Below are 23516 nucleotides of genomic sequence, written 5' to 3'. Positions count from 1 at the left end.
AGTCTGGTCGGGATGGGCTGGTGGGGGCTCTCACACTGTTTCTCCAAGTTTTAGCCCCTCCTGCTGTCTTACCTGCCCTCCCCCCGCTCCCCCCCCCCACAACATGGCCGAGCCACCCTTTCCAGGCCAGTCCATCACTCTGCTGCCCCCTGCCGGCCCTGCAGCCTAGTACTGTCCCCGGGGAAGTGACCGGCCTGAAGAGACCAGCAAGAGCTGTGGTGGTCAGAGACTGCCCCTCTCCGCAAAGAAGCCATGGAATAGTTACAAATTTAATAAAATCCGCCTTATAAATTACAGCAACAGTCCCAGGGCTGGACTTGCTGTCCCAAGAAGCACAAGTTGGGCAAAGCTGGGCAGCTGTCACTGGAGCGTTGTCTCCGAGTCCGGGGCTGTGGAGGTGACCAGTGCCGTGCTGCTGCAGCCTCTGGAACAGACTCAGGGCAGCAGTGGGGGCCAGGCAGAGGCTCAGGAGCCAGTGGGCACACGGACAGGTACCCCGAGAACTGCCGGGTGCCCTCACCCACAGGACTCCTCAGTCCAAACTGGCCATGAGCAGGTGCAGCTCTCGGAAGGCACTGCCGTGGCGTCCGCTCAGACCAGACTTGCTTTTGACGAGGCCACTGATGCTCTTGAGCTGCTTGTAGCAGAGCCGGCACTTGTGTAGCCTGTGCAGAGGACAGTGCCTGAGGAGGGGTCCCTAGGGCCCTTGCCAGCCCCCTTCCCGCCTGGAGTGCAGGGCCTACCCAGGTCAGCCCCCCTCAGCCACTGCCCCCCAGTGTCCCCCTCACCACGACGCTGAGTGAAGCCAGCCACAGGCCTGTTTCCCATCACCTGGTACAATACCCTCTTCTAACACAGACCGCCCACCCTGTCACCTCTCCTCGCGGCTGATGTCCACGCCCACTGAGGGTGGAGCTGCCAGGATGTCCGTGATCAGAGGCAGAAACCGCTGCAGGATCAGCTTCAGGGAGGTGCAGCCTGTCTGGACGTAGCTTCGGGGGCAGATGGGTGAACCCAGAGGAACACAATGTCAGAGAGCAAGATAAGCGAGGAGCAGGGGCCCACAGACACCTGGCCTGGCCCCCACATACCTCTCATACTTGCTCTGCAGAAGCTTCTCGATCTGCGGCAGGACCGTGGTGCACAGGTCAAGCTTCCACAAGGAGCTGGAGGGGAGGGAGGGGCCATGTGCTGCCAGCACCAGGCTAGCCCACTCTGCCCACACCAGCCCCTGTGGTCACTTACGCTTTCTGGTTTACGATGTTGAGGAGGTCAACCACTACCGATAGGTCGTTGATGGCCACAGCAGAGTCCACTGATGTCTGTGGAAGACAGGACCCCCCTCACAGCTGCCCGTACCGTGGGCACTGCGGCTCTGTATGGGTGAGTGTGTGTGAGCTGTGCTGGGGAGCTGGTCAGGAAGGGGCCAAGCTGCCCAAAGCGACTCCGCACCTGTTGTTCGGTAGAGTCGCCCAATGGGGGCTCAGCAGCGGCAGTGTGTGGTGGACCCTTGTGAGCCGAGTCCAGGGTGGGCAGGGGAGGGTGGGGAGTGAGGCCCATGCAGTGGGGGGAGACCCTTGCCTTGATGTCGCCCGTGGTCCACACGGCCCGCACCGTGTCCAGGTTCTTGTGGCGGCTGGTGAGCACCACACACATGGTGTCGTGGCCTTTGCGGATCTGGGACATGGCGTCCTCGTCGACCAGCTCCACCTGCTGGGGGATCTTCACGGCCTGCAGGGCACCGGCACCCCGACACTGGCATGGAGCAGGTGGCAAAGCTTTGCCTGCCCCCCACTACATGCCCCCACTGCAGTCGGAGGGCTGGACCCCCACTCACGGGCAGGAAGTCGGCGACCTTGAGCCCTATGGGCTCGTTCCGGGTGGCAGGGATGATGGTAGGCTCAGCCTTGGGTGCAGGTGTGGAGGATACTGCCGGGGGCTGGGACGGGACCTGGAACTGCAGGGGGCTAGAGCTCAGGGGGCGGACCTGAGGCCCCCCTCTCAGCTTCAGGCAAGGACAAGCCCCACCTTGTCCAGGCTCCAGCCCCATCAGGCCCCCACCCAGCCCTCTCCACTCAGACCTACGTTTGGCATCGGGAACTGGATGTCCACGACAGGGTTGGGTTTTGTTGCCTCTTTCACTGTGGCTGTGTCTGAAACGAGAGAATGTGGGAGGTGAGGGTGGGGGTGGGTGTCAGGTCAGGAGTAGGGACTGTGGTGTGGTGAGCTAGGACTCGGGGAGGTGAAGGCCAGCAGGATGGGGGTATGGGCCCCTCAGAGCCAGGCTCCTTCCACTACAGATCGTGGACTGGACTCAGGGTGTGTAGATCACTGGGAGATGGGGATGGGGGTGGGGACAGCAGGGAGTGGATGGTGAGGAGAAAGTGGAAGAGGGGGAACCAGAAGATGGCCCCTTGAGGGAAAGCTGGATGAAGAAGGGATGCTATAGGTCTACCCCTCCCCAGTCACACAGGGCAGATCATGTTTGCTCTCACTCAAATCCTCCAGGGCACATCCCACTGCCCTCAGGCCAAACCCAGGCCATTTCCCAGCCTCCTCTCTGCCTCTCCTCCTGGCCCTCAGGCCCTCGATGCTCCCAACCAACCATCCTAACTTCTCTCCCCATGCCCAGTTCCTTCCCGCTCTGTGTGCATCCCTGTGTGGCATCTATGTGTGGTCTGCCTACTGCTTGCTCTCCTTCCCAGGGTGTGTGCCTGCTTGCCATCACCAGTGTCCTGAGATGGGAAGCCTGGGGGCAGGTTGGGAGGAGGGAGCTCATCCAGGTGGGGGCTGGAGCTCTCACGGTACTCAGTGAGTGGGGATGGGAGGGAGGACCAGGGGCACAAACACCCAGGCTCTGCCCTCTGACTCACCATCCTCTGGGGGTGCCGGGAAGGGCTCACTTCTTCGGGGTGGGGTCCTACCTGCAGAGGCAAACAGGCTCAGGGCTCAGCCCTCTTGTCTGGGAGCCCTGGGGCTGAAGGCTCCGTCAGGATGTGGGGGATGGGAAGGTTCCTGGAGACACAGCCTTCAGGCCTACAACCCTCCCAGCCCACGTGCCCCTGTGGGCCCTTCCTTGGCTCAGAGTGGGCACCAGCCTCTAATGGGAATACCGCATCCCTCAGGGACACAGAAGGGACAGAGACCCTGGGCCCAGCTGCAGGTTAGGAATGAAGGGAGGTGGCACTGCAGTCTGGGCCTCACTGATGCTGTTCTTGGGCTGGAAGATCTCATTGTAGTCCTCGGCATTCTGGATCTCGGCCCGAGACTCCCGCTCGTCCCTGTCATCCTCACTGCTGGGGCTTCGACGCTCGCTCTCTGAGTTCTGTTTCACCCTAAGGGGCAGGCCAGGTGCCTGGTGAGGCCCAGAGCCAGGTCCCATGCAGCCCCCACTGTGAGGGGTCCACCTCCTGAGCACCCCCAGAGCCCCCACCTCTGAGGCTTGTTGCAGGTGGTGCTCGGCCGCTCGTAGATGCGCCGAAGGGGGGCGCTGGGGTTGGGCGGCTGCTGCGCGAGGGGCCGGCTGTCCTGCACGTGGTCCTGAGCCACCGTGCCTGTCCTGGTGACCCGGGTCAGGTCCACCACATAAGAGGAGACGTTGCTCTGGGAGAAGGCCACACCTATCTGCAGGAAGCGGCAGAGCTGGGGCTGGGCCTAGGGGCTGGACCCTGGGGCATGGGGATGGGTGGGCAAGATCCCAGCCAGGAGAGGTAGGCATGGCTGGGCAGGGCAGTGGCCCGGGCCTTTGTGCTCTCTTACCAACTGGTTGTTGCAGATGGCCAGGTCGGCCACCTTGCCCCAGTTCACTAGGACCACATCGAAACAGCGTTCAGGCTCCCAGCCATAGACGCGCAGTGAGTCTTGGCAGCCACTGTACAGGCAGCAGCCGTCGGGGTTGAAGAGGACACTCCTGGCCAGGGAGAGGTGGCCGTGGGTCCAGGGCCCCCAGCCTGGCCCCACCCCAAGACACCCAGGAGCCCGCGAGCTCAGGACAGAAGGGATGGAAGTGATTGTGGGGAAGGTCTGCCCACACCACCTCCTGTTGCCTGCGTACCTGACAGGCCCCGGCTCTCCTTCGATGCAGCTCACCACCTGGAATTTTTCCAGATCCCAGAAGCGGATTGTCCTGCAAAGGCAGCCAGGTTGTGTAGAAGTCCACGTTCTGGCCTCCACACAGGCACCTCTACAGACACCTCTCCCCCAGGGCCTGGGATCAGAGACACAGGCAGGACAGGGCGAGGGCCATCGGCAGCCACACAAGGTCGGATCACCAGGTGTCAAAACACCGGAACAGACAGCAGATTGGGAAGAGGCTCATGTACATGAGGCGGTAGTTCTCACCTGTCAGAGCTGCCAGAGGCCAGCAGGTACTCATTGGGGTGAAACTCTACCACATTGACTGGTCCTGTGTGGCCAGGGAACTCAGACATCATCTTGCCAGCAGTCAGATCCCAGAGCTGGGAGAGGAGGCAGCGAGGCGGAAGAGGGAGTGGGGGGTCAGGGCCAATGTCCCTGTCCACATAACCACCGTCCACTCCACATGCAAGCCCATCAGGAGAGGGATGAGGACCCAGGGCCCAGGCCAGGCCACCAGCTACCTTCACTGTGTGGTCGTCTGCGGCCGATGCTAGCCACTTCCCGTCAGGGCTGAACCGGAGACACCGTACAGCCTGGCTGTGCCCCTGTGGAGAAGATGGAACCCAATGGGGCTCTCTCCCCACCTCACCTTCACATGCAGTGCCTTCCAGGGACATTTCTCGTGTGCCGCGGACTCCAGTCCTACAGGACACTCCGGAAGATCAAGACTGCGCGGTTTGGGAGATGCCATCTCTATGACCACTCCCCTACTGTCAACCGCTGGGTTAGAACCAGTGCTACCACACTCACCTCATGACAAGTGTCACCTGCCCACAGGAGGGAGTGGGCAGTGCAGTTCGCTGAACGTGGCTCTGGGGGCGCTCAGACAAGGCCAAGGCCGACCACCGTGGTGCTCCCACTTCCTCCTCTGGCCTCTCCGTTTCTCACCAGTATTGATTGGCGACCCCCACCCCACCCAGCCAGTGTTATGGAGGGTGCCCCACAGAGGGTGCCTCACCCTGTACCGGAAAACACAGCCTTTCCTCCTGATGTCCCAGAGCTGTGGAGGAGAGCAACAGTCAGGAGAGGTCACCCCTCCACACCCCAGCCCCTCAACACTGCAAGGACTTGAAACCACTGGAGCTGGGAGCTCTCTCTGTGAGAATGTGGACACTATATCAGAGCGAGAAGACCCCCAAGACAGAACCAAACACCCGGCCCACGGGAGACCTCACCTTGATGTTTGTGTCCTGGGATCCGGAGGCTACAAACTCGCCGTATGGGTGGAAGTCCAGGCTGCAGATGTTGGCTTTGTGTCCCACGAGTGTGCGCAGAACTACCCAGGAAGCAAGCAGAGATAGTTTCGTGAGCAGCAAACAAGTGGCCAGCAGAGGACGGGCTGCTTTGTTCGTGTGTGTGTGTGTGTGTGTGTTTTAATATCAACCGAAAAATCAAACACTAACACATCTAAAAATCGAGAGGTGAAAAAAAAAATCAACCAGAGTTTCAGTCTCTTAAACACTCTTCCTGGTTTTCTCCGGAGAGGAGGCACCCTTTTCTGTCATTACGTACACCCCTAGGAAACACTTCCAGAGCCCCACAGAAGGTGCCTCTGGGCTAGTCCCAGCGTGTTCTTCAAAGATTCATACCAGTCAGCAGATCCAGAGAATTACAGTGTGTGGTTCTGGCCCAGCAGATGGTACTCCTGGTCAGCAAGGCCAGCGTGAACATGAAGATAAAGACGCAGGGCAGATTCAGGGCAGGGAAGAGCCTACTGGCTGGGCCGAGACATCCAGGGGGCTTTATGGGGGCAGCATGTGAGCAAGCGCTCAGTGGGTGGAGGACGAGGGAAGCGGTGGGCAGAAGCTGGTGTTCACACTGATCCTCTAACAGGTGGGCCCTGTCTGAGGGGTCTTTTGAGTGTGGCAATGAAGACAGATGTGATATGCTGTGAGAACAGAGAGGGTGGTGGTCACCCACCACTGCCCCGGAATCTACGTCCCCTATCCTTTAAGGCACTGCCTCCAGCTCTGTGGCCAGGCCAGGTCACAGACAAAGCCTGTGCTCCTTAAATGTGTCTTTTCTCTCTGCCTTGCTTTTTACAGATTTGTCATTCCACTGCCTGAATGAAACCAATCACCATGGGTGCTCAGGCCAAAAGGTGTAGGAATCCAGACATCCTGAGGTTAGAGCCAAGTAGAAACAGGGTGCCTTGTGAGGAGAGTTCCCTACTGGAGAAGATTCAAGTGGGCTCTAGATGTTCACACTTCTGGACAGCAGAGATGAGAATCAAGCTCTAGGTGGGTTAAGTGAGTTCTACTGTGGGATGTGGAACCTTACAGAACCAGGATGGGGCCTGACTCTGCTCCTCACTTTGCTGTGCAACCCTAATCAATCACTTACCCTCTCTGAGCCTTGTAAAGGGTCATGGTCAGAATTAAGTAAAAAATCAAAACTGGACATAAAATGCTCAGCATAGCCCTGCTACAAATAAGCATCCTGGGTCTTATTTCTTCCCACATGACAGCCATCTCTCACCCTATCCCGAACTGGACCGGCTCCCTTCTCTCCTCAGGCCTCTGAGCACATGCCCCAGTTCCTGTGGCATTCAGGACACCTCCCTTGTCCCCAGGCGGCCTGTCAAGCATGTCCTGTGTGGGACCGGGGCTGGACTAGGGCCTGAAGCTCACGGGGTTAAGTATCTGCCTGAGGCCAATGAGCCAGGCAGTCTGACTCTTCAGCGGCATTCCTGACAGGGACAGACACACAGAAGAGCAGGAACAAAGGTGGCAGCCAGTTATTAGCCACACTGAGGACAAAGTTGACTCTCTGTACCCTGTCCACTACCTCCCAGCAGCAGGCCCTGGTGAGATCTGACAAGGTGCCGGCCCCTCCTTACTCCTGTTGGGCTCTCGTGCTGCTGAGGCCCCAGAAACACAGTAGAGGTGCCACTGCAGAGCCCACAGGGGCAGACGCATGCTGGCTCCTGCTCTACTCACTCCATACCTACCCACCAGCCCACTCACTCAGCATCGGGTAGGGAGGCTTTCAAAATCCCGCCCTGCCTAGAGAAGAGGTGCAGGGCGGGCTTGGCCCATGCGTGGGCTGCTGGTTTCTGGAAGTATAGGCCGCCTTGATGTGAGGTGGCTGCGCTGGGGAGAGCAGGCAGGGCCGCATTCTTCTGGCGTGATTTCTGCCCCAGGAAAGTTCTAGGAGGCCTCCTGGCGCCCAGAGGGCTACAGGGTGGAGGGGACTCCAGGGTCTGTCTGCCCCATGCGAGAATGTCCAGACCCTTAAGCCAAGCAGCTGCTCAGCCTCTACTACACAGGGACCCTGTCTCAGGGCCTCAGTTTACCACTCGGTCTCTCTCACCTATACCGTGGTGTGTGTGGATGGAGACAGACCTAAGGTCTTAGCTGAAGGCAAGTTTCTCTCGCATTGGGGTCCCCCAGACTTGGAGACAGCACCTGACAGGAGGGAGAGCACAGGATGGGCATCCTAACCCCAGGGCTCTCGTGTAAGCCTCTGCCACCATCTGGCAGTGTGATCCTGAGGGCAGCTCTGGCTCTGCATATGAATCACCTGGGAGATGCTGAAAAATGCAGATCCTGGGTCACCCAAAACCTGCTTAGGTGCTCTGAGGGGGACATCTGCAGTGTTTGTAACAAGCTCTGAGCAGTATATATCCAGGCCTGGTGGGGGAAGCCCAGTGTTTAGGAATTCCAAGTCTTTAGTTTTCATTCTTCAGCTACCTCGGGGAATTCCTCATACATGGTTTATTAGAGAAAATCATGGTGAGGAAGCCCCGGTCAGGAGCAAGGAGCCTCTACCTTCTCTCTCTCTCTCTCCCCTTGCTCTTCAGTGAAAGACTGGCGGCTGTCTACTGGGCTCAAGGACAGGCAGAGATTCCCAGGAAGCAACTGCCTTGGGCCTGAGCCTGCTTGCTCCTCCCTGGACGCAGAGTCCTGTGACGCCCAGGCATAGCACATTGATGCCCTGGGCCCAGGGTGTGCCAAGAGCAGGGCCAGCCTGTTGAGACGCTTCCCCAGTAGTCCCTGCCTCTTCACCAGGAAGTCCCAGGGCTCTTCATGGACACAAGGCATGTATCCCACAGAGGCATCCTTCTGACGACCACCTATCCCCAGCCGGACAACGACCCCATTCTACAGCAGAGGCTGAGGACGTGATGGGAGAAAAGGGCCTTTTCTGGAAGAAGAAGCCTCAGCAAAATCCACCCAATGTTGCTGCTTCTCCTGCGTTTCAGGCAGCAGGTGACCTCCTGCCTGGCAGGCTAGAAGATGGAGACCAGAGGTTGCCAGAAAGAGAGTAAACAGGTTGTGTTTTGGTCTCACAGTTTTAAACATTTTGAAAAAGCACTGTGCAGGCCTCAGTATTGGTCTACACAATGCTTTCTAAAAATGTTGCCAATGATTTTAAATGAATGGATTCTACATAAATATCCCAATTTCCATTTTCCTGTGAAAAATCCATAGAGCTGGCAATCCTGATCCTAATTGTGCACCCACATCCCAGGTGGCCACACTGAGCTGGGCCCAGCCCTGAGGCAGGAGTTTCCAGACAGAAAGAGTCCGGCAGGTAACCTAGCTCAGGACTGAAATAGACCCACACCAAGGTTCGTCTCAGTGGGTCAAAGCGCTGTGGACAAAGTCCTACAGAGAGAGAAGCAGGTCCCACAAAAAGGGCCAACACTACGAACGACCCAGAACCTCTCAGCAACAACCCTGGGCCCTAGAAGGCAGTGGAGGTGAACCCTCAAAATTCTGAGGGAAAGATATTTTCAACCTAGAATTCTATTAACCATCTGTCTGTCAGTGTATGGGGGCTTGTGTGTTGCTGTGATGCTGGTAGTGATGCCACTGATATTTCAGATACCAGCGGGGTCATCCAGGGTGGCCAGGTTTTGGTGGCGCTTCCAGACCCAGCCACACTAGAAAGATCTGACAATCTACTTCTGTAAAATGAGCCAATGAAAACCTAGGGTCACAGCAGAGCGCTGACTCATTGGCTGTGGCCGCATCATCAGGAGGGGCTGACTGCTGACGGGCAACATCAGGCTAATGAAGTAGAGAGCAGAGAGGCTGAGGGAGGCCCTCAGTGCAGTGGGTTGGAACAACAGCCACAACCAGGGACATGCTGCAGGACTGCAAAGTTTCCTTCTGTTGTACATAAGGCTGCCATCATTTGGAGTCAACTTGACAGCAGCTATTTATCTACCAAAATTTTATACTCAAAGTTGAAAAACACAGAAGTACGGGAGTAAAATAAAGTCATGTTCAGCCATGGGTGGTCCCCAATGCTGTGCCTGTCACGCACGTTTCTTAGCAACCTGTGTAAGAATGTGTACCATCGAAGAGAGTAAAGCAAGAAAGACAAAGGCGTGGGACCTGGTGCAGCAGAAACAGGGAGTGAATCCCCAATGAGACACAGAGGTCCCAAGACACGAGGACAGCTGGGCTACAGGTCCAGGAGGACCAGGAGACAAGCTCCAAGAGACACCTCGATCACAGGAAGGCTTTGAGAGTGACAGGAAGAGGTTCACTTTCTGACACAATGCCGGGAGGAATTCATAATAGCGATGTAGAAAAAAAACGGAGATGAAAAGAGATGGAATAATGATGAACTCTAGGGAAACAAAGTTCTTTGAAAAAACCAGTAGAATCACAGGGAATACGATTGATATGGCTCATGGACTACAGGCATCACAGGATATTTACAGGAGAGTGCAAAGTCTTCACCTTGCAGAGGAGAAAGTCAGCATCTAATGTCTAAGACGTGTTACAAAGACAAAACTGCAGTCTAACTAGGTCATGTAAAAAGCAGAGATAATGAGCCAAGGCAACAGCAGAAAATGTTACGGCTTCTGGAGACTGGGCAGGGCTGGGGCAGGGGCTTCCTGTTTTCCTTATGTACAATTACCAAGCTCTGATTTTTTTAACCAATGCATAACTTTTATAAAGACAAAAATTAAAACAAACAAAAAACAAGCAAGCAGATCTGGCTATCTATCACAGGTCCACTGAAAGCAAATCATCCAGAGCTGTGTAGGGGTGACCCTGTGTCGGGGCACACACTCCTCAGTCCTAGAGACCTCACACAGCCACTTCACCTTTACATGTCCTGTGTGGCTCTGGTGGCATCTGATTTTCTTCCAAGTTCTCAATCCACATGTACACCCATCCATGCATCCACCCACCCATCAATCTACACATCTAACAATCAATCTACCCATCCATCCATCTACCCAGTTATTCATTCAAACATTTGCTGTGAGCCTCCTCAGTGCCAGTCCCTGGAGATGCAGCAATAAACACTGTGCCAGGCTAATGGGGAGTGAGGCTGGGGGAAGTGGCCACCATACCATCTGGCCTGTGTCCCAGGAAGGAAGCACTTAACCGAGTCAGGAAAAGCTACCCAGAGGAAGGGACAGGACCCCAGAGGCTAAAGACGCAGAGGAGCAGTGTGTGGGGAGTGAGGGGAGGCAGGTGAGGAGGCCTACTTTTGGCAGCTTCCAAGTCCCAGACGCGGATGGAGCCCGACTGGGAGCCGGCTACAATGAGCTCCTCAGGAGTGTTGAGGCGGACGCTCTCCACGGGAGACGTGTGGCCTGTCAGGCTCTGTGGAGAGATGCAGCAACTTCAGTGTGGTGCTTTGACAAAGTTCTGGGTCCCCAGCGAAGGCCCCAGCAAGAAGCGGTTTAAACGGGGGCTGTGCCTTCTCCCACCTCAGTTTCCACCGCCACAGGGGGCCAGACTCCAGTCAGCCTCCAACCCCTCCCACCCCTGCTGCCTTTCTGCCCACCGTGGCACTGCTCCACTCTCCACTCAGGCCCCTCAGGAACAGAGGCCCATTTCTCGTCCTTCTGGAATGCCTGGGTATACTCTAGAGGCTGCTTCCACTGATGACTCTGCCAGGCAGAGGCTTGGCTGGAGAACAAAGGGTGTTCACTCAACACAGAGCAGGCTAGAGCAGGGCACGTCTGAGCCAGGTCCAGCACAGTCTCTCTGACAAGTCGGGCTGCTGCACTGCCAGCTTCTGAAGTCCAGTGTTTGCCACTTCCCACCAGAGCTGGCCATCCTGAGGCTTATCCCCACCCATGGGCCTGGGGCAGTGGGGGCAGAGCTCTGCAGCAGAACTGCCTGCAGGCCAGACAGTTTGAGTAGTTAGTCTGATCCCCAGACATTACCTACCCATAGGAGAATAAATGGACACAAACTCTGTGGAGGCTGCCCCTACTGGAGAACATTTCTCTCCAAATTAGAAATGCCCGTTTCCTTCCACCCAGCAATTCCACTTCTGGGGACTGACCCTCGACATGCTCCAACACACGTGAAAACATCCATGCAAGACTAATAACTGCAGTGCTGTGTGCATTCACAACACTTGAGAACAACATAAATGTCCATCAAAGGAAACTGGTGGTTAGCTAAGCCGCGATCGTCCACGGTCCCCAGGCAACAAAACACTATTAAGCCATAAAACAAACAAAAACAAAAACTGGGCAATTCTTAAAATATGATAAAGATTAATCTATAATATTTGAGATAAAAAAAAATGAGGAAGGGCCATGTATGATGCATTTATGTAAAAATGGAGATGAGCTAAAGGAACCCATATTTGCTCCGGGTGTGGTGCTATGGGATAAAGCATCAGACTGCAAGGTCGGCTTGAACCACAAGGTCAACAATTCACACTCAACAGCTGCTCCGTGGAAACCCTATATAGGGTCACTATGAGTCAGAATTGACTCGATGGCACTTAACAACAGCATGCATAAAATAACAGTGAGAAGCGGGGTCACTTACAGGAAGGGACTCATGGTTTACTCTGCATCTTTTGAATGTCAGACCTGCAAGAGTGCTTTACTGGCTCAAAAATCAAAATAAATGAGTCTGCAAAGGGACTTGCACGAACAGATATAATACAACCTAAGATGAGAAAATGAAGGCCTGGGGGTCAGAAATGTGGTGTGTGAGGGGAGAGAGGAGGCCAGTTGGACGTGAAGGGGCCAGAGGCTGGTTGTAAGCGGGCTGGCAGGCTCTCATAAATCTGAAAGGCCAGGCACTGGAACGTTCACTGTCCTCCTCTAGGTCTGTGAGCACGGGGACACTTCATGCCTGTTTTTATAAGTCCACTGATTTCTTTTCAAGATATGTATGTTACTTTGGCATTTCAGGAAAAATATCCACAACACTTTGAACCCTAAAAACAGCAAAACAAAGTTGAGTCATGTGCTACTTAAGGTGCATGATACATACTGTGAAGCAAGACATTATGTCATTTGGACATGGTGGGAACTATTAGCCTGGTCCTGCCTTTGCTTTAAGCATCTTGAACAAGCTCCACTTTAGCCATGATTGTTAACCCTCATGCCAAAAGAATTCACTTTGTGTCTGGTTCTCGATCCACGTCATGAGCATGTCTCTGTATCTGATCTAGGTCCACTCCCATTTTCGTTAGCCTTGTAGCTTTCAGTGGAGCAGACCCTTGAACAGCTTGGAGAATTTTTTTGCTCTGTTTCTAAGAATTGTCATGATTGTTGAGTGTGACATGTGTAAATCACGAGCAACAATAGCATTTTCAGATGTTTAATAATCTGCCTTCATGTTTAATAATCCTGGTTTCACTTCCTAGTAGAAATCCTCTCCTTTGCCTCCTGAAGCTACTCTCACCAGTACTGGTTCTGTTGCATTTGGGAACATGATGCACTTCATGGTCATATTTTTCAGAGCAAATTAAGCAGACAGATAATGCTAGAACACTCAAGAGACCTCATACTCAATACATGAGGTTGGGTGCTGCTACCTACAGATGGAAACGCACACTGTTCTACGGTACATTTTTCAGATAGAGAGTGCAATATACCGTGCAGACATTAGCCAGCAATAGATAGGCTTACACCACAATGATTGTAGGTGACGTGCGGCTAAGTCAAAAAGTACTGCTACAAAATCACAGACACCTTTATTAAAAAATTCCTCAGCACAACTCTTCTGGACTTTTTACCAAGGCAGCTTTTGATGTTCTTAAAAGTTCTTTGTAATCAGCCCCTTGAGTCCTTTGGGATCATCTTGAGTCCTTTGAGAAAAATCTATCAAGTTTACCCCTTTGGAATCCCACAATACAGTTGCTATACCTTCTGAGCTGACCTCTCCGCCTTGAGTTTAAATGGCCTAGCAGGCCCCCTTGGAAGCCACTGTTTTGATTGGATCTTTTTTTTTTTTTTTTTTACGGCATCCTAAGACTAAGACAGTGCAACACTGAGGGACTCTGTCTGCAGCTATCCATTGATTTAGAAGAAAACTGCACATGTATGAACTAGAACCCTAGTACCAATACTTTGTGACTGACCATCATGCATGATCTGGACCATGACACACCTGGGAGCATAATCGCTTTGTATACAAGAGACATGGGATACAGGTGCTGCATGTCCCATTCTTAATCGTGATTTCTGAATTCTACTTTAACATTACGGGACCACAACATACATGTGGTTGGATGTTGCCTGAACTGACACAGTCTTCAGCTAGATTCTCTAGGAAAGTAGAACCTGTAATGCTTACATATGTATACATTGAGAGACATTTATTGTAAGGAAATGTCTCACAGGGAGACTGGCAGGTTGGAGAGGTTGCCAAGTCCCAAGTCCGAAGCACATAGCTATAGAGGCTGATACCTCAAAGTCTGCAGGTCAGATGGCAGGCCACTGCTGCAAAGGCTAGTGAAGCCCAAGACAGGCAGGTAAGATGGTAGGCTTGTAGGCTGCAGAAACCGACTGAGCCCAAGATCAGCAAAAGAAGCCAGAGACAGAGGCCACCTTTCCAAGGAAGCCCCTTTCAACTGACTGACTGCTCATAGGGAATCTCTTCAGGGAAGTGATTATGCTGTGTGAGACCACAAAATGGGGGGATCATTACCTAGCTGCCAAATTACATCAGACCTACCAAAGTACCAAGAATCACAGACCAGCTAAGCTGACACACAACCTTAACCATTACTAACGTTACACAGCACATGACTGTAAAACACTAACTCTCAATCCTGTCCTTACTGGACCTAACTGTGGGCAACCCCCCTGGAGCTCACAAAAATGCTGAGGTGATCAAGTTTCTACCCGTGAGTACCACTTCCCACCGCTCTTTAATCAGAATCTTCAGCTGGCCAAGAGTCAGAGGATGAGAACACCCTTTGCTAATAAGGGTTTGGGGAAGAGGACACACTCTTACTCAGCTGTGGAGGGCAGTTGGCAATATGTTTTGAAAGTCTTTAAGGAAGTGCCCACCCTAGGGTTTCATGCAAAGATCAGAGATCTGCTCCAAGACTTAGGGAGGTGAGGATGCTCACCACAGTGTGGTTTTAGAAGCGCCCCCAAACCAGAAATGACCTCCATGCTGGTAACGGAGGAGTGTGGCTCAGCAAACTGTCCCTACAATGGAATACCATGAAGCCCTCCCAATCATGCTAAAAAGAGGCATTTGTTGGCTCACAAAATTGTTATTTTAAAAAACCAGGCTATAAGAGTAAGATAAGCATTCTGGAAAACAGATTTTGCGTGAGGGGGGCTTCAAAAAGTTTGTGGTAAAAATGGAATGAAAAGATAACGGGATTTTCTCATTATGTGTATATGTAAGGAGCCCGAGTGGCACCGTGGTGAAGTGCTGGGGCAGTCTGCTCCCGTGAAGATCACAGCCTCAGAAACCCCATGGTTTCCAGCTGGGCCACCAGATAGAACGCCCTGAGCTCGACAAAACCTGCAGAGTCCCCCTGCAGGCCTTTGCCCACCATCTCTCTCCCCCTGGCCCAACCGTCCCCACTGGCCAGTGAGACTCACCATGATGCAGTTGGGTTTGTTGATGGACCACAGGTTAACACGGCAGTCATCCCCGCCAGTAGCCAGCAGTCGCCCGGAGCCTTTGCCCAGCACCAGTGAAGACACGTTGCTGGCATGGGCAACAATCTCCTCTACACAGGAAAGGGGGAGAGAGAGACACAGTCAGGGGGCTTGGCGGGGCCAGTCCTCTTCAGCTACCAGCTCCAGAACCTGTAGCCGGGGCAGGGGGCTTGCTCTCCTCCTTCCCTTGGCTCCCACAGGACCCCTTCTCAGAAGCCAGAGGAGCCGCTGGGGCCTGAGCTGGAAATGGCCGTCTCTCAACTTGAGCCATTTTTGTCCGTAACTCTTGCCAGTCTGGTTTTTTTCCTTCTCCTTTTACTGCTGGCAATATTATTGACTTACTCGTTTTTCTTACGGACTTGCTGTTTTTATTTACCTTTGTCTTACTTAAGTAATCATATCGATGAAATTACAAGTTTGGTGTATCCACTTACATTTCTATTATACACAAAGAAACCAAGATAGAAATGAAACATAAGCACCCATGTACCATCTAAGCCCCTCTCAGATGCATTTATGGGCACGCAAACCCTACACTTGGCAAACACTGTAAGAATCATTCATGTCAATTCTAGACAAACTGTCACCAGGTGAGACAGGTGAGATCTGGGTTTTGGACTCTACTGCTGCGGCTTGTGTGACTTCAGACAAGTCACTCACCCTCTCTGAGTGGCTCAGTTCTTCATTTGTTAAACAGGGATGATAACAGCACCTCACACAGGTTGCTGAGCAGTCACTGAACACATGCCCCTGGGCTGCCAAGCTGCAAGAGTGCCCATGACTGCTAGGCAGGCTGAAGACAGGCCACCTAGGAAGTAGGGGGCACGGGGCACAACACTGAGAAGTCTGGGGCGAGAGGGCAGGGATGAAGGCTGACAGACCGGAGGGACATGGGGGGCCACAGTGGGGGCAGCAGACATGAGCCTCAAACAGGTAATGTCAGTGCGCCAAAGGGAACACACGTGGCCAAGGAACTAAGCGGCGAGCCCAGGCCTTGGAGCCGGTCCCGGCAGTTCCTCTTGGGACTGCAGAGAAGAGACAGGGAAAACCCCAATGAGGCGCGAGGCAATAGGGAGACTGACTGATGCAAGAAAAAGGGTGTTGCAGGTGCTCACAGAGGGCTGTTCCCACACCTCAGCTCCGCACTCCACCCTGCGTGGCAATGCAGGTGTGAACAGAAGGAAGTGGGAGATTGGGCCCAGCTGGCTCAGAGGGGCTCTCACAAGTGCCCGGGATAAGCCTAGGCCCAGGCTTGATCTCCCCTCAGGGCAACCCCGGGCCCAGCCGCAATCAGGGCGAAAGACCTCAGCAGGCCCAAGCTTGGGTCTCAGGAAGCCCATCATTTGGAGCTGGACCCTCTGGAGTCCTCACCTTACCTGGGGAGCCTTCTGTCCTCGTATACCTTCGGTGCTCTGGTCACAGACACTGTTTAAGAGCTTTAGCTAGGCCAACGTAGCCGCCCAGCCCTGAGAAGCTACCTGCCCCCAAGCTTGAGCTGCTCTCCTCTAAGACACTCCCTGCAGGCACTGCCCTCCTCCCACAATCTTCCTGGGGGTGGGGGGGGAACCCAGGAAATCCCTTGGAGCCCCAAGACTATGGTCTCCAGCTACATCAGTCTTTTAGAATGTAAACACTTCCCTAGGCCCTGCCTGGCCGGCACTAGGAGATGAGAGCCTTCTTGTTCCAGCACATAGAACCAGACAATAGGTGAGGGCTTTGGAGGTTGGCCCATTCTGGAAGGGCCCAGGCCACTCTCCTCTCTGAAGTCTGACCAACAACTGATTTGATGCCTGTGAAGGAACCGGTGGCACTGCCCAAAAGCGGCCCCTCTGGCCTGGTACCGATGTTCATACAACATCCTCACGTGGTCTATTAGAGCCAGAGTGTCAGCTGTAGCTCCACCCAGGGGCATAGTCCACACTGGTTTTCCAAGCCCAGTTGGCAAAAAGCTGGACCCCACACCCCAGCCAGAGTTGGGGAACACTGGGTCTTCTGGCCCACAAGTGCCTCAATGACTGTACCCTCACCAGACCCTAGCAGGCAGCCAGAGGTCATCTGGCCTGGGACTCTTCAGACAGTTTACACTGGTGAGAGCTGTTGTGCAGATCGTTCACAGATGCCCAATATACCTGACCCCGATCTCCCATTAAACACTTCAGCAGCTTGACCTTGGGCCCTGAACACCTCACCAGGCACCACACTCCTCTCGCTGCTGGACTTCGGCCCACTGACCTTTTCCTAGTTCTTCCGATGCACTGTGTACATCCTGCCTCAGGGCCTTTGCACATGCTGTCTTGAAGTCGAGTGTGCTCTCCTACCCTCATTACCTAGTTCACTGAACCCAAGCACAGCCCAGCTTGTATTCTCCCGGAGAAGATGAGCTGGATGGGTGCAGCTCTCCAGTCTCCAGAGCATAGGGATCTGGTTCGCTTTGCTCCCCACAGGCTCCCCAGTGCCTGATTCTGTGCTCAGGAAAGACCCAAAGACGAAGGGATGGATATACAATCCCAACAAATACAAAGCCACTATATCCAAAGTGTGCCCTCCTTGTGGGCCCATTATAGAACAGACTTCTCCAACTTGAGCATGGCCCAAACATCTCATTTTAGAAATGAGGAAACTGAGCAAAAGGCTCTGCCCAGAGTCTCATGTTAAAAATGACAGAACCCTGTCCCATGGCTGGTCCTCCTTCCCTCCTTCACAGGACAAGCGGGGAGGGCAATGCTGGACACTCTGGAGTTTCCTGAGGACTCCAGGACCCACCTAGGGCTCCTGAACGTAGCTCACTGCAGCATCAGTGCAAGCTGGGGGCACCAAATCTATGCCAACCAATTCCTAGAGGCAGGGTCAGGTAAGCCTATAGGGTGACAGGTCCAGAGCAGAAGTCCTGAAAGTGTGATCTGGGAGCCCCTTAGGTCCTTGAGACCCTTTCAGAGTGTCCAGGAGGACAAAAGTTCTCTTTATGATACGACTGAGCTGTTGTGTGTCGTTTTACTCTCCTGAGCATACTGTGGGGCTTTCCAGAGGACTTGGGGGAGGCGATGATGCCCCTGACCACCCCATGTGACTGTGCACACTTCTGTTCAAGATGTCTCAGTATTCATTCCTAACATGGTACCCACATACATGAGGCTGGGGGAGGGGGTGGTTCTTCAATATTCTTTAGGAGTATAAAAGGCTCTTATGATTAGCGAGTTTGAGAGTCATTAGTACAGAGAAAAAGAATCCTGGTGGCCCAATGATTAAGTACTCAGTTGATAATCAGCAGGTTGGTAGTTCGAACCTACACAGCGATTCTGAGGGAGGAAAGACCTGGTGATCTGCTCCCTTAAAGATCATAGCTTAGACAATCCTATGGGGCAGTTTGATTCTGTCACACTGGGCTGCTTAGTGGAAAATCAACTGGACAGCACACCCACATCAGTACAGAGGACCAGTGTGGTGGATGGTGCTCAGGCTGGATACTTAACAGGAGCCTTCATTGCATTCACTGCCCACCCCCACTGTTCCCTGCTCAGCCAGTCCCCCTTGATGGGGAAAGCCTGTCTTGTGAGATGTTTGAAAATGCCTAAGAACACATATCGTTTTTTCTCTCCCTGTCCTACCTGCCAGTCTAACCAGAAATCTTGGGGTTCCTGAAAACACAATTATACTAATGAAAAATCCTGCAAGTGCAAGTCCCTCGGCCTTACGTTCATTAACTCAGTGGACCCCCACAGCAACTCTAGAACGGAGTCTCAGAGAGGTCAAGTTGCTTGCTCAATGTCCTCTATCTAAGAAACGCCACAGTTACGATTTGCAGGCTGAACTATCTTACTGCCTTAACAAGATGGGTTGACACAGTGGCAGCCATAATGAGCGCATGAGTAACAACTGTCAGATGGCTCAGGACCGGGCAGTGTTTTGTTCTGTTGCGGCATAGGGTTCCTCAGATTAGGAACTGACTCAATGGCAATTAACAACAACTATCTTGCTCAGAGACAGCACAGCGGGTCCAGGCTCACAGGGTAAATGGGGCAAAAAAGGAAATCACTCACGCAGCTTCCAGGCTGTCTTGGTAACTACTGGGGTTGCCATCATTCAGCTGGTTGGCAACGGGAGCCCCGTTCACCAAACAGTCGGTGCTTTCCTCGTGGGCGGGGGTGGATCCCCCCCAGATCCACCAGTCAAGTTGGGAGGGACTTCCCACACATCCAGGCAGAGGGAATGTCGTGTCTCCTGGCCTCCCACTCCTTTGTGGCTTTAAACCATCCACAGCAGCAGCCTGTGCACATCCGTTGGGATCTGGGATCATGGAATTTCAGACTTGAGCCATCTCAGCTCAACACTGGGCTGGAATAGAAACAGAAGTAGTGGTTTGTTAGCAAACATAAGGTAGGAGCTCAGGAAAGCCCTGGGGTTGCAGACCTGCAGATGTCTGATCACCAAGGCCATCACCACCAAAGCTCCCAGAGTCAGGAGCTGTGCTGCAAATTGGGTTTGAGAATTTGCAGAAATTCCAGCAAGGTGGCTTGGGACACTGGGGGACGGTCCTCCCAGAGGCCAGGATTATGGGCGTGGCTCTGCTCCAGGACGCTGACTGCCTAAAGTGCAGGCGCAGCACTGGGGGTGAAGACCACGTGCCTGCAGTTTAGATGGATTTCTAGGAGTCACTGTTCAGCCTGACGTCTGAGAAGAGGGGTGGAGTCAGCGGATATGCTTTGCAGGGGCCATAAGAGATACCCCAGAAACGGGACCCTGAGGTCCTACTCTCTGGGGAGGACCCCAAGGAGGGTCCTAAGGGTCCAAGCTTCCTGTTTGTAACATAATAACGCACTCCTGTCCCCTACTTTCCCAAGGGCAGTGTTGGGGACTAGACCTCTAGATGCCCGCACAACTACTCAGCTCTTTAAGGCCACTTCAGGGGCCTTCTAACCCCTTCCTCACATACACCTCACCTCTTCTCCAGAACCCCCTCCCATCCCACTCCCTGCCCTTGGGCCTCTCAGTTCTGTCTCCCTAGTCCTCCGTCCACTCCCTCTTCTTCTTTCCTGTGTGTCTGCTCATCCCGTCTCCTGGGGTCCCTCAGACCCCTTCCAGTCCTCTTCCTCCATTCATTCACTCTCCTGCTTCTAGTATTCATGACTCATCCTCCAGCAGACCCTCAGATCAGCTTCCGGCCTCCCCAGTGGCCCCCTCCGGCCTCTATAGCGGTTCTGCCCGCCTAGAATCCAGAACTAGCCCCTCGCCTCGCCTTATCCTCCCACCCCGCTCAGCTTTCGGAGCACGGGCTCCTGCTTTCCCCGACCCGGAGCCCTCTCCGCCGCAGCCCGGCCCGGCCCGGCCCCGCCTAGCGTTGCCCAACCGGGAACCTATCATGCCCTCGCCTTCTTGCCCCCTCGTCCACTTCACCTGCAGCAGCGGCTCGGGAGGCCGAAGCTCCGCTCCCAGCGCGACCCCCACTTGCCTCCATCTCCTGCCCTGATTGGCGGCTGCTTGACAACCGACCCTCACAACAAAACCTCTGGCCCATATCCCCGCCTACCTCATCTTCTACACCAATCAACTACTGGGGACGCACCGCCTCCCGTCAGGTTCGACCAATCGAACTAGGCGCTTCTGCCGCTTCCCCTACGTAACCGCCCTCTATTCCTGAAAGGGACTAATCACAAGAAAGAAGCGTCCAAGAGCCGCCCTCCGGACTCTAATCAACCAATGCGGCCTCCTATATCCTTGGTCCCGCCTCTGCTTCAAGTTTTCCCCTCCCACTCACTTTCCGTCTCTTTCTCCAAGCAAGTTTGCGTTTGAAAAAAATCTACACGACGCCCTCCCGTGGCGGCTGCGCCAATTGCGTTAGCAACCGTCCTGGCTAAACCAATCATCGTTCACATTATTGAACAACCCCAATTTCCCAGACAACCAATGGGAAGGGGCCTTCGGGAGCAAAGTGAAGCCGCGAAACTTCCATCTTGCTTTGGGGCAAAGCTGGGAGGAGGCTTGAGTCAGCGTTTTGGTTCAGTTCCTGCTTCTTCACTTTGCCTCGGACACTTTGAGTCGATTGTTTGATGTCTTTGTCCCTCTTCTTTGCCCCTGACGCTGTCCTGGATCTCCCACAGGAGGTCTGGAAGGGAACAAAGCCTGATTCCGCCCCTAGTCAAGTGTGGAGCAGGAGTGCTGCCCTCCCGTCTCATCCTGCCCTATCCCCGGTCCGTTGCCCCGTGTGACAACAGCAGTAAAGATACGCCGAGGTGAAGAGCAGAAGGATGTTTTATTTATTTAAAGTTATGCACAAAGATCAGGCATCAGGGTTCTCCCCAGATTTTGTTTGCCTCTAGTTTTTCAAAAGTTTCTTCTATACTTTAACAATTGCATCATAATCATGTTATACATACGATTTCATGTGATTACAGGTTAAGCCATAGTTTTGTTCTTCAGTATTTTAAACCCCCTTAGATTCCAGCAAGCAAAGTTGTATCATCTGCATATCGCCTAGGTTGTTAATGAGCCTTCCTCCAATTCCTCGTTCTTCATGTAATCCAGTTTCTGCGATTACTTGATCAGCATTATTATTGTTGTTAAGTGCCTTCTAGTCAGTTCCGGGTTTCCGAGTAGCAGCTGGTGAATTTGAACTGCCGACTTTGCAGTCCAGTGCTTGTCCTACAGTGCCACATATTGAAGAAGTATGGTGAAAGAATACAAACCTGAGAAGCAGTGATGCCTGAGATGGAGGCAGAGACGATGACCTGGAGAGATGGAGCAACTGGAGACTTTAGACACACAGAGGGAGAGGGGCTGTGTGCTGATGAGGGCGTGGGAGGTTGTAACCATGGCAATGGAACAAGATAGAATGAATGTAAAACTAATGTTCTGCCATGTACACTATCACATGTTGTTGTTGTTGTTAAGTGCCGTAGAGTCGGTTCTGACCCATAGCAACCCTGTACAGGGTTTCCGAGGCTGTAAATCTTTACAGGAGCAGAAAGCCTCATCTTTATCCCGCGGAGCGGCTGGTAGTCTTGAACTGCTGACTTTAAGGTTCGCAGCCCAATTCATAACCACTACGCTACCATAAGTCACAATAAAACATTAAAAACAAACAAACAAAAAACCCTGATTTTAAAACATTCAATATCCTCTTGTTCTATTTCAACAACTATGTTCCAGTTATTCATGAGCATAATTTGTTAAATACTGTTGAGTCGTTCCTAATGAAGCTACCCTTTGTAGAGTTTCCGAGAAGTGGCTGCTGAGTTGGACATCCACAAAGTGGAAAACCTTTGCATAGTCAGTAAAGCCCAAGTAAATAGCTTTCTGGTATTCTGAACTTTCAGCCAAGGTCCATTTGACTTCAGCAACCATGCCTCTGGTTCTACGACCTCTTTTGAATCCCTGTCAATGGACTGTTGCAACCATTTCTTGTTTGTTTGTTTGTTTGTTTGGGGATTTACTTATATTTGTATTTTATTTTATGCTTAATTTACGCCCAAACCATAAATTTTTGTTTCTTCAGTTTCTTCTGAGATATCTTTTTCTTCTGTGCAACCTCCTCTTCTGGTAAGGAACCATTTGGTCCCTTTCAGTGAGGATTATCTCAATGTGGCAGGGAGAGCTCACGTAGGGGTTGATCCAACCATGAGCTCTTTGAGTTCGGTGGCGCATCGTCGGGGCTTTGTTAACCTGGATTTGCTCAATGACCAGAGAATCCATGTCTCAACCCTGAAGTTCAGCATTGCTCTCTGCATTTTTTAGCATGTACAGCCAAAATTCAGCGCTGTTTATGGGCCACTGACCCTGTGTCCATTCCCACTGTTTGGCCTGGACACACCTACCAACACTACCATTGTAGCGTTCAAATTGTACACATTGCTTCTGTGTACCAAGTATCTTACCTTTAAGATACTTGGTGGCTTTCCAGATATGTATACTCTTGATAAGGAGCTCTGGTAGCGAAGTGGCTACGAATCGGGCTGTGAACCGCAAGGTCAGCAGTTCAAAACTACCAGCTGGTCCATAGGAGAAGGATGAGGCTTTCTGCTCCCATAAAGAGTTACAGCCTCAGAAACCCTATGCAGGGTTGCTATGAGTCAGAACTGACTCCATGGCACACAGCCATACTCTTGATGGCCTGGGCAGTCTCACGTGCGTTCTTAAAATGGACCTGGAGATTTGAACCTCTGGATTTGAATGATTTTGTGGGGTTTTCTGGCTCAAGTGAGTAGTGAACCATTTCTTGAGATTACTTCAGGCTGCTTACAGGAAGAGTGCAACCATTTTTGAATTATTACGATATTAAGCAAAATTAAACTTGCATGTGATATTAATGATATTGTCTGATGATTTCTGCATTCCATTGGGTTACCTCTCTGGTTACCAGGTTACCTGTCTTCCAAATTTCTTGGCATAGATGAGTGAGCACCTCCAGTGCTGCATAATGTCGAAATATTTCCGTTTGTATTCCACCAATTCCTGTAGCCTTGTTTTCCATCAATGTCCTCTGTGCAGCTTAGACGTCTTCCTTTAGTACCACCCGTTCTTTATCATACACTAC

The 23516-nt window shown here is 52.8% G+C and overlaps 1 protein-coding gene and 1 pseudogene across 1 annotated transcript; both read right to left on the bottom strand.

The window, feature by feature from the left end:
- Nucleotides 1-254: 254 nt before the first annotated feature.
- Nucleotides 255-20488, bottom strand: KATNB1 (katanin p80 (WD repeat containing) subunit B 1). The gene is made up of 20 exons (XM_006863565.1): nt 20381-20488; nt 19027-19321; nt 14930-15060; nt 10595-10712; nt 5313-5413; nt 5096-5137; nt 4599-4682; nt 4342-4457; nt 4055-4126; nt 3760-3910; nt 3434-3624; nt 3205-3335; nt 2874-2924; nt 2086-2153; nt 1838-1957; nt 1582-1731; nt 1246-1322; nt 1092-1166; nt 876-992; nt 255-665 (listed from the first exon to the last, which is right to left on the bottom strand). The coding sequence occupies exons 2-20, from the start codon at nt 19067-19069 to the stop codon at nt 533-535; spliced, it is 1971 nt and encodes a 656-aa protein (XP_006863627.1). The 5' UTR covers nt 19070-19321; nt 20381-20488; the 3' UTR covers nt 255-532.
- Nucleotides 20489-22445: 1957 nt separating this feature from the next.
- LOC102820640 lies at nt 22446-23195 on the bottom strand (annotated as a pseudogene).
- Between the last annotated feature and the right edge of the window lie 321 nt (nt 23196-23516).

The sequence above is a fragment of the Chrysochloris asiatica genome, unplaced genomic scaffold (genome assembly GCF_000296735.1).
Source record: "Chrysochloris asiatica unplaced genomic scaffold, ChrAsi1.0 scaffold00055, whole genome shotgun sequence".
In the NCBI taxonomy this organism is placed as follows: domain Eukaryota; kingdom Metazoa; phylum Chordata; class Mammalia; order Afrosoricida; family Chrysochloridae; genus Chrysochloris; species Chrysochloris asiatica.
The sequence above is the reverse complement of the archived record's forward strand: the minus strand, read 5'-3'. Positions and strand labels throughout refer to the sequence as shown.